General features: G+C 45.5%; 1 protein-coding gene across 7 annotated transcripts in view; it reads left to right on the top strand.

The window, feature by feature from the left end:
• apbb1ip (amyloid beta (A4) precursor protein-binding, family B, member 1 interacting protein) overlaps window positions 1–9,390 on the top strand; it is a 27,299-nt gene extending 17,909 nt beyond the window's left edge. For 3 of the 7 annotated variants that reach the window (XM_061757522.1, XM_061757523.1, XM_061757521.1), the window contains exons 6-13: window positions 38–239; window positions 1,366–1,487; window positions 2,091–2,165; window positions 3,294–3,437; window positions 6,967–7,077; window positions 7,529–7,627; window positions 7,889–7,947; window positions 8,629–9,390. In XM_061757522.1, the coding sequence (XP_061613506.1) occupies window positions 38–239; window positions 1,366–1,487; window positions 2,091–2,165; window positions 3,294–3,437; window positions 6,967–7,077; window positions 7,529–7,627; window positions 7,889–7,947; window positions 8,629–9,226 (1,410 nt within the window). In that variant the 3' untranslated portion in view covers window positions 9,227–9,390. Of the gene's footprint in view, window positions 1–37; window positions 240–1,365; window positions 1,488–2,090; window positions 2,166–3,293; window positions 3,438–6,966; window positions 7,078–7,528; window positions 7,628–7,713; window positions 7,808–7,888; window positions 7,948–8,628 lie in introns of all 7 variants that reach the window. The other 4 variants (XM_061757526.1, XM_061757527.1, XM_061757525.1 and 1 more) reach the window with 3 other exon arrangements.
• The last annotated feature ends 1,352 nt before the right edge of the window (window positions 9,391–10,742 follow it).

Genomic DNA, 10,742 nt, shown 5'->3' with positions numbered 1-10,742 from the left:
GGCATGAAGTCACTGTGTGTTTGCGTGCGCGCCGCAGCTGGTGGTGAAGGTGCGCATGAACGACGGCAGCTCCAAAACCTTGATGGTGGACGAGCGGCAGAAGGTGCGAGACGTGCTGGGCAACCTCTGCGAGAAAACGCACTGCGACTGCAACGTGGACCAGAGCCTGTGCGAGACCAACGCCCAACTGCAGCTCGGTCAGAACAACACGCCGCACACACCCGCCAACGCCACCAGAGGTGGGAAAACAGACATCTTTGAAAGCGTCTTATTACTTTCTCGTCGTCAAGACATGCGAAATGTCGTATAACATCACGTTGAGGAAAAGACTCGCTCATATAGTCCTCCCATGTAAGAGGCAAAGCTGTTTATTTATCACTCCCAGTTGAAGTTGACTGTAAAACAAGAGAATTAAACATTGTATATGTTCTAGGGCTGCAACTCATTTTTATTTTAATAATTCATTCATCAATTTTTGTTTTTTCAATTAACAGATGAATTTGATAAAAGAAATGTTTTTTTATTAAAAAAAACAGGACATTATTTCTAATTGATGATTTGGTTACTGGCTTGGTCCGTAACATGTCAGGAAATCGGCAAAAATCTTGATCGTTGTTTTCCAAAGTAAAAGCAGATGTTTGCAAATGTCTTATTTTGAAAAAAGAAAAAGATCAATTCAGTCTGCTTTCACAGAGGACGGCAGAAATCGGGGAATATCTACAGTTGAGAGGCTGAAATTATGAGCATTTTGACGATTTTAAGTAAACAAGGTCTCGAAACAAAAAAAATTTATTCTCAAAATAGTTGTCAATTCATTTGATAATCAATTACTTGTCAATTAATCATTAAATTGTCGCACCTTTAATATTTCAACACCAAAATGTTCAACTGAACCATATTTCATCTATCAAAAGTCAACTAGCTTAATGCTAACATATAATGTGAAACACAATAGACAGGCTAACAGAAATGAGTATGGATGTTACGGTAGTGCTTAGGCTTCAAACAACCCCCTACTTTACACACACGGTGCAGTGACGCATACAAACAGAACAGACAACAATTCTCACGTGCATCATTTTAAACCCTAATCCAGATTTGAAACCCTACTTTAAAACCCTCACCTTGGCTCCAAACAATAATTTGAAACGCTACTTGAAGATTGAAACCCCAATTTGAACCCTTAAACCTTGAGTGAAACCCGAACCCGTTTGAAAGCCTGATTTCAAACCCGGAACCCTAGCTAGGATTTTAAGCCTGGGTCAGGGTTTCAAACTAAGGTCAAAGTTTCAAATGAGGCTGTGAAGTTGGGTTGAAGCCCAAATTATGGTTCCTTGCTTGAAAATGTTGTTGTTGTGGCACTAGAGAGGACTTTTGAGGACCACGAAAACCTGGTGGAGCCTCTGCTGGCCTGGACCAGGAACAGCGAGAACCAGATCCTCTTTCGGGAGAGTCCAGACAAGTACGAGGTCTTCAAAAATCCACAGGTCAGTACAATCGATCGATCGATTGATCGAGAGAAGTTGCATGCTTGTAGATGGTAAGTAATAAATTCATCGTCTGATCTAATTATGCCACAGAAATTTTTGGGGGGAATATTATTTCGATAATATTAGTCTGAAGTCTAATATTGTACACAGTGAGCTACATATAATCGGTACTGGGGAATAACTTCAGAACTTTAAACCTCTACAATGTCGTTTGTTTAGCACAAGATGTCACCACAGAGACACCAAAGATGACGATATCCGATGTTTAGGCTTCGTTCGTTTTTACGTAGATCACATTTGGAGAAATCAATGATGTACAAAGAAAACAACATTCCTGCTAGTTTGGCAGTAAACAATATGTCATCAAACTGGAGTCAAGCTCGTTAGCGTAGCATAAACAGGAAGTTTACAGGTTTGATCACGTGACGTTCCGCATATCGCGGATTGAAGTTGCTGATATTTTACAAGTTGACCGCCGATAATTCTACACGAGTTGCAGTCTGTAGTTGTTGTTTGCTTTTTTTGTAATAGATTCAAATTATATTTTGGTGAAACAAATGAGATTTGATTTGAAGGCTGTGTGTCGTCTGTGTGCTGCAGACGTTCTACTTGTGGAAGAAGAACAAGAAGGCGTTAAATGCCATGAAGGACAAAGACAAGGAAATCTTGATTCAGGTACAAGGTACTTTTTTTTTTAAATTAAAGTTTAAGTACTGTTGGGGTTCCGTTTCACCTATTTTGCCATTTGACAGCAATAAAAATAGCCTAACTGTCATTCTTTCAACCTAAAATTTAGTGACTTTTTAAAGTGACTCAAAATACATCAAAATGAAAATATTTTCAAAAGCCGTTCTTTTGTACAATTTGACACGTTTCTGCTGATTTAAAATTTACCAGTGTGTGTTAAATGAAGGAAAATGGTGGGAATCTTCAAACTGTACATGCCATGAATGAATTTTTATGCGACAGTGGAGCTTGAAACAGGCCTGAGAACTGTCTGTGTTTCCACCACATTTGCAACAGTGAAAGATGAAAAAAAAGGTACGACTGGTCACGCAATACGTACTAAATAGAAGTTTTTCAAGTTATGAGCTTGTCACTAGGTCAACTTTGGAGTCAACTTCACAACATCTGACCCCCATCAGTTCACATTGGCTACCTCGCAGCGAGGGTCCAGGTACACTTGTGCTTTGGGCAAGTATTATGCCAAACCCAAGTAAGTGAGTGCTGAGATGATGATGCAGACGATATGCAGGGGAGCTCTGCTATTGGTGCGGGTTAGGGACCGGGCTGGACGGCGAATAGCGAAAATTTGCCGACTATTGACGGCCGTTACAATTTTTCTTTTTTACCCCAAAAATCTCGAATAAGCGGGGATTAACTGCCACTAAGTGTTAACAGGGTTGGTTCACCCCCAGAAAAGAAAAACGAAAAAAAAATAGAAAAATTATTATTATTATTTTTTTTTTTATTATTTTTTTATTTTTTATTTTTTTAGTCGGATAGGTCACTCAACTGTACATTGAATTAAAGCTTGAAACACTGTAAAAACAAAGTGAAACTCAATTCAACAAAAGTGTAGTGAAAAAAAATTATGAAGTAAAATTGTATTATTGTATGTTTTAATGCAATACTGTGGAGTGCAATTTTTCTTAAAAAAAAAAAAAACGCATTACAATATGCTGTTGCTAGCCTAATAATCCATTTATTAATGACAGAGATAATTTGCTATAGATAATTATTTAGAGGATATTGTGTGCATGGAAAATGAAAATATGTCAAGGTTACGTCATCTCCACCCAGGAGAACTTCTGCGGTGCGTCCGTCATGGTGCCCGACCTGGAGGGGGTGCTGCACCTCAAAGAGGACGGCAAGAAGTCGTGGAAGCCCCGCCTCTTCCAGCTCAGAGCCTCCGGGATTTATTATGTGCCGAAAGGCAAGACCAAGGTCAGGGTTCAAACGATATAGTGGACCGTGATAGTTCTCTAAAATGTCCACTAAAAATCCCAGATAGTGAGTAGGGAATGAGTGAACCCTTCCCAACGCATCCTTTATCATTCCCGAATCATCCATCCATCCATCCATTTTCTACCGCTTATCCGAGGTCGGGTTGCGGGGGCAGTAGCTTTAGCAGGGACGCCCAGACTTCCCTCTCCCCAGCCAATTCATCCATCTCTTCCGGGGGGATCCCGAGGCGTTCCCAGGCCAGCCGAAGGATGTAGTCTCTCCAGCGTGTCCTGGGTCGTCCCCGGGGTCTCCTCCCGGTGGGACGGGCCTGGAACACCTCACCAGGGAGGCGTCCGGGAGGCATCCGAATCAGATGCCCCAGCCACCTCATCTGGCTCCTCTCGATGTGAAGGAGCAGCGGCTCTACTCTGAGATCCTCCCGGATGACCGAGCTTCTCACCCTATCTCTAAGGGAGAGCCCGGACACCCTGCGGAGGAAACTCATTTCGGCCGCTTGTATCCTGGATCTTGTTCTTTCGGTCACGACCCACAGCTCGTGACCATAGGTGACGGTAGGAACGTAGATCGACCAGTAAATCGAGAGCTTCGCCTTTCGGCTTAGCTCCTTCTTTACCACAACGGATCGATACAAAGTCCGCATCACTGCAGACGCTGCACCAATCTGCCTGTCGATCTCCCGTTACATTCTTCCCTCACTCGTGAACAAGTGAGGGAAGATACTTGAACTCCTCCACTTGGGGCAGGATCTCATCCCCGACCTGGAGAGGCCACGCAACCCTTTTCCGACTGAGGACCATGGTCTCAGATTTGGAGATGCTGATTCTCTTCCTAGCCGCTTCACACTCGGCTACAAACTGCTCCAGTGAGAGTTGGAGGTCACGGCTTGATGAAGCCAACAGAACCACATCATCTGCAAAAAGCATAGATGAAATACTGAGGCCAACAAACCGGACCCCCTCTACGCCTTGGCTGCGCCTAGAAATTCTGTCCATAAAAGTTATGAACAGAATCGGTGACAAAGGGCAGCCTTGGCGGAGTCCAACCCTCACCGGAAACGAGTCCGACTTACTGCCGGATATGCGGACCAAACTCTGACTCCGGTCGTACAGGGACCGAACAGCCCGTATCAGGGGGTTCGGTACCCCATACTCCCGAAGCACCCCCCACAGGACCCCCGAGGGACACAGTCAAACGCCTTCTCCAAGTCCACAAAACACATGTAGACTGGTTGGGCGAACTCCCATGCACCCTCGAGGACCCTGCCCAAGGGTGTAGAGCTGGTCCACTGTTCCACGGCCAGGACGAAAACCACACTGCTCCTCCTGAATCTGAGATTCGACTTCCCGGACGGACCCTCCTCTCCAGTACCCCTGAATAGACCTTACCAGGGAGGCTGAGGAGTGTGATCCCCCTGTAGTTGGAACACACCCTCTGGTCCCCCTTCTTAAAAAGGGGGACCACCACCCCAGTCTGCCAATCCAGATGCACTGTCCCCGATGTCCACACGATGTTGCAGAGGCGTGTTAACCATGACAGCCCTACAACATCCAGATCCTTGAGGAACTCCGGGCGAATCTCATCCACCCCTGGGGCCTTGCCACCGAGGAGCTTTTTAACCACCTCGGTGACCACAACCCCAGAGATAGGAGAGCCCGCCTCAGAGAACCCAGACTGTGCTCCCTCACGGGAAGGCGTGTCGGTGGAATTGAGGAGGTCTTCGAAGTATTCTCCCCACCGGCTCACAACGTCCAGACTCGAGGTCAGCAGCGCCCCATCCCCACTATACACATTGTTGATGGTGCACTGCTTCTCCCTCCTGAGACGGCGGATGGTGGACCAGAATTTCCTCGAAGCCGTCCGGAAGTCTTTCTCCATGGCCTCACCGAACTCCTCCCATGCCCGAGTTTTTGCTTCAGCGACCACCAAAGCTGCATTCTGCTTGGCCAGCCAGTAACCATCAGCTGCTTCAGGAGTCCCACAGGCCAAAAAGGCCCGATAGGACTCCTTCTTCAGCTTGACGGCATCCCTCACCGTTGGTGTCCACCAATGGGTTCGGGGATTTCCACCACGACAGGCACCAACCACCTTACGGCCACAGCTCCGGTCGGCCGCCTCAGCAATGGAGGCGCAGAACATGGTCCACTCGGACTCTATGTCCCCACGCCTCCCTCGGAACATGAGCAAAGTTCTGTCGGAGGTGGGAGTTGAAAGTACTTTTGACAGGGGATTCCGCCAGACGGTTCTGATCGGGGGGCCGTTCCTCCCAATCACGCCCTTGCAGGTCTCACTGTCATTGCCCACGTGAGCATTGAAGTCCCCCAGCAGAACGATGGAGTCCCCAACGGGAGCGCTCTCCAGCACCCCCTCCAAGGACTCCAAAAAGGGTGGGTACTCTGAACTGCTGTTTGGCGCATAGGCACAAACAACAGTCAGGACCTGTCCCCCCACCCGAAGGCGGAGGGAGGCTACCCTCTCGTCCACCGGGGTGCACCCCAACATACAGGCGCTGAGCCAGGGAGCAATAAGTATACCCACACCTGCTCGGCGCCTCTCACCGTTGGCAACTCCAGAGTGGAAGAGAGTCCAACCCCTCTCGAGAGGACTGGTACCAGAGCCCAAGCTGTGTGTGGAGGCGAGTCCGACTATATCTATTCGGAACTTCTTGACCTCACACACCACCTTGGGCTCCTTCCCTGCCAGAGAGGTGACATTCCACGTCCCTAGAGCCAGCTTCTGCAGCCTTCGGCCACCGCCCAGCTCGCACTGCACCCGACTCCTATGGGCACCTCCCACAGGTGGTGAGCCCATGGGAAGGGGGACCCACGTTACCTTTTAGGGCTGTGCTGGCCCTGCCCCATGGGTGCAGGCCCGGCCACCAGGCGCTCGCCTTCGAGCCCCACCTCCAGGCCTGGCTCCAGAGGGGGGCCCCGGTGACCCGCGTCCGGGCAAGGGAAACCTGAATCCATTTATTGTACTGGTCATAGGGGTTTTTGGAGCTGTGGTTTGTCTGGTCCCTCACCTAGGACCTGTTTGCCATGGGTGACCCTGCCTGGGGCATAAAGCCCCAGACAACTTAGCTCCGAGGACACACAAACCCTTCCACCACGATAAGGTGACAGCTCAAGGAGGGGATTCACAAATCACTACATTTTTATATCGTGGACTATGTAGTTGATTCGAGGCCTGAAACGATCAATCGAATACTCTCCCATCACTATCTCAGGATTTTTACACAGTGGAAAAAATAGTTGACTCTAGTGCTGAAATGATTAATGGAATACTCCCTAATCACTATCTTGGGATTTTTATATAGTGGACAAAATAGTTGACTCAAGTGCCGAAACGATTGATCTAATACTCTCGTCACTATATTGGGATTTTCATATAGTCAACTATATAGTTGACTCTCGTATTGAAAGGATTCATTGAATACTTTCAAATCACTATATCGCAAAAGACGTTTGATTCCCAACACAGCTGTGCTCATTTTCTTTGTTTCCCTCCTCAGTCATCTCGTGACCTGGTCTGCTTTGTGCAGTTTGACAACGTCAACGTTTACTACGGAAAAGACTTCAGAGCCAAACACAAAGCGCCCAACGACTTTTGCTTCGTGCTCAAAGTAAGGCGTCGACACTATGACCACAAACAACTTCATTTAGTGCGTGTCGGTTACGCAAGTCTACTAATTAATCGGCCAGCTGCTTTGATCGGCCGATTTAAATCCTTTTAAAATTGGCAAAAAATCTGCCAATTATTTTGCCTTTTTTGGAGGGGGGGGGGGGGGGGTGTTTCTTTGAATTTCATTATTTTATGTTGTAATGTCAGAATGAGAATCATAATGTGTTAAAAAATAGAAATTGGCAAAAATCAGCCGATTTCAAAGGGGCTAATATTGTCCGATTAATCAAGTTAAAATCGGCCCAAAATTCGGATAGTACTTGATTTATTTATTTATTTTGCTTGTTGTAATGTGTAACAAAAATCTATTTGAAAAGGGCTAATATTGGCTGACTAAATTAAGTAATTTACTTGTAGTACTTTGCGTCAAGGCTATTTGTGTGTGTGCGCAGCATCCTCAGATCCAGATGGACTCGCAGTACATCAAGTACTTGTGCTGCGACGATGCTTGGACCATGAACCTCTGGGTCACTGGAATACGCATTGCAAAGGTATTTAGTATAATAATTATTATTATTCTGATAATAATGATTTATCGTTATTAATTTCACATTATTTAAAAATGTGCGTCTGGCAGTACGGCGCCACCTTGTACGAAAACTACAAAACGGCTGAGACGAAGGTGGCCGTCGGTTCCGTGTGGGCCGACCGCAGTGTCACGTCAAGCCAAAGTAAACACGCACATGCACACACTCAATATGTGTGCAAGTCAAATAAAAAATAAAAATATTAAAATATTTCTGTGCTCACAGACCAATCACAGAGCCAGGTGGCCAACGGACACGCCCCCAAAACTCAAGCTTCTTCTCAGGTACGCGTGACGACACTCGAGTGCTTTGGGATTTCTTTTTTTACGGATACTGTGATAGTAAGTTAAAAAAGATATTGGCAACGACACAATTAGCCTAATGATCGATCACGTGGCTTGAGAGTCGAAACGAGCCAAATGTTTCCGAAGGCAGCGATTCCATTCAGAATCCTTCCTGACTCTCCAATCATTACAAAGGATTTTTTAGGGAACAATCTAGGTCAGCTGTATCATTACTAAATGAAAGAAATAATATAATGAAAAAAATAATTGTTTAAAATGAATAGTAAATACAATAAAATAAGGTAATTATGTTAAGTCCTATAAAACATTTGACTTTTTATTTTTTATGAATTGATCCAAAATCACATATTACATGGAAAATGTTTCATGCTCATTTTTGATTTCTTCTCCCTTTTTCTGGAAATGACTTGAGTCTGGCTCCTGATTGGCTGTGGTGTGTTAGGGTTATAGCGCCCCCTGCTGCTTTGGCATACACTTAACAAGTCTGTCAATGCACAGATGCAGATGTATTTGAGTTCATTTGAAACCCAAACCCTGTCTGGAAAAGATCATTTAAAACATTGTCTCAAAACCCAAACCTGAACGCTTTATCTTGTCTGGAAACCCTAATTTGGGTAATTCGTTTTTTGAGCATAATTTCACCTCTTTGGTTCTTTTCAGGACAACAAAATGCCACCTGCACCTCCTCCACCTCCCCTACCAGGCGGCGCCTCCCCCCCACCGGCAGCACCTGACCGCAGCTTCCCTTGCCCTCCTCCCCCCCCCCCTCCCGAGCAAATCTTTCCCCAAACCCGTCCCCCAAGCGCGCCGCCTACCGACCAACTTCCCGCCGCCTCACGCCGCCATGGGTGACCTCCCGCCTCCCCCTCCCCCACCAACCATCGACGACTCCCCGCCGGACTTTCTCCCCCCGCCTCCTCCGGCATCCAATTTTGGCTTGCTGCCACCTCCTCCGCCACCCGTGAAGACTCTACCGCCTGCCCTGCCTCACGTGAAGACTCTGCCGCCTCCCCCTCCGAGTTTCAAAACCTCGGACCTCCCGCCGCCGCCTCCTGATCCCGGATTTCTCTCTCCTCCACCTCCGCCTCCGCCGGCCGCCGCAGCCCCCCTGAGGGCTTCGGTGAGGCTTTCTGGGTCGGTGAAGAAGATGCCGCCGCCTCCGCCGAAGAGGACGACACCTCTGCATGGCGGCGACGGCGGAGGCGACTTTATGTCAGAACTGATGCGCGCCATGCAGAAGAAGCGTGACCCCCAATAATTCAGTTGACGGTTTTGCCTTCGGCCAATTTGAAGCCGACGTCGTTTGCAAGATGTGTATATAGACGGTTCGTGTCACATTTACATAAATGTAAGAAAAAAATGCTCAATCTAAAATAAATGTAAATAACATATCTCAGTGACAAATAAAATGCTGAAAAAATATGTGCAATACCTTTTGAGAGTGCACAAGTCAAAGCGTTTGGTAAGTATCTAAAAATGTTATTATACACCCTGAAACACAATTGTTTGTCAATCTGCCTGCTCAGGCTCCTCATCCTCCCTGGACCTAGTTTGCCCCGCCCCCGACCAGTTACTTGGGAAACACCTGAAGGTGTGGCTCATTGCAATCAGAGCGCCTGCTGAATTTAGCAGCGGTACACTCACCCAGCACGACAAGGGTACGGCGTCGTTCGATATCAAAAGAAAACGACTTGTTGCAGCTGTGCAGGAAGAAAATGCAACCTTTCAACTTGCAAGGACAGCTGGTAAGCGGGAGAGCTCTTGTGATTCACTTGTTCATTTCGCATTGCCAAAGTCAAATGCATCATTTACTTAAGACACTGCAATTCTATCAGAAATGAAAATCTTCCAAATGTATTGCAAAAGACAAAAAAAGCAAACAATTTATGGAATCCAGTTTAAACCTTGTTAGGGTGGATCTTGGCACCTTGGGGTGGCCGAACCTCACTGACCAAGGGGAAAATGACAATATTCAAGAACAATGCAAATGTTGGGAATAATGCAAAATATTACACCATAAAAACAAAAGAAGGAAAAGATGTAGAATACAATTACAAATCAGTACAAAATTATTACAGAATAAACTACAAAAAAACTATTTACCTAAAAGAGCAAAGGAAGGAAAAGGAAAACATTTATTAGACAAGGAATATTACAAAAAGTTACAAATTAGTTCATAATAAATTACAAAATACAAATTTAATAATAAGACTAATAATAAAATGCACCAACCTAACCACATATTAGTCCAAAAAACAAAAGGAAAACATTTACACAAAATAAAGAAAATACAAATAAGAATAAATTACAAAATACAAATTGAAAAGTGAACAAATATGACGAGCATACTTGATGCCAAAAAAGTCGACAGTAACGTTTGGTGAAGGCTCCACATTCTGGGGCCGCCCGTACTCTTAATGGACTGCAATTAGTGCATAAATATATGGTCGAAAAACTCCAAATCACTGGTTTGTACTTTATTACGCAAATAAATATATATTGACTAAACTAAGACGTATATCGTATGTATTTAACGAGTGAAATAAAATGTTTGACCGTACACTGATGGTAGGAAGCTAGTTAGCTGTTAGCAATGTCAAACGGGGAGGTCAGTGTAAGCTAAATCCCGTTTTTTTTTTTTTTTTTTTTTTTTTTTTTTAGAAACTATACGTTGTTGTGCCGGTCAGAGTTAGTTTACAATGGGCTATCTAGTAGCAGACTTGGCTTACAGTCGAAAAGAAAGTACTGTACTGTATTTTGTTTCGCACGTTAGC

The sequence above is a fragment of the Phyllopteryx taeniolatus genome, chromosome 20 (assembly GCF_024500385.1).
Source record: "Phyllopteryx taeniolatus isolate TA_2022b chromosome 20, UOR_Ptae_1.2, whole genome shotgun sequence".
Lineage (NCBI taxonomy): Eukaryota > Metazoa > Chordata > Actinopteri > Syngnathiformes > Syngnathidae > Phyllopteryx > Phyllopteryx taeniolatus.
Note: the sequence above shows the minus strand (reverse complement) of the source record. Positions and strands in the feature narration are given on the sequence as shown.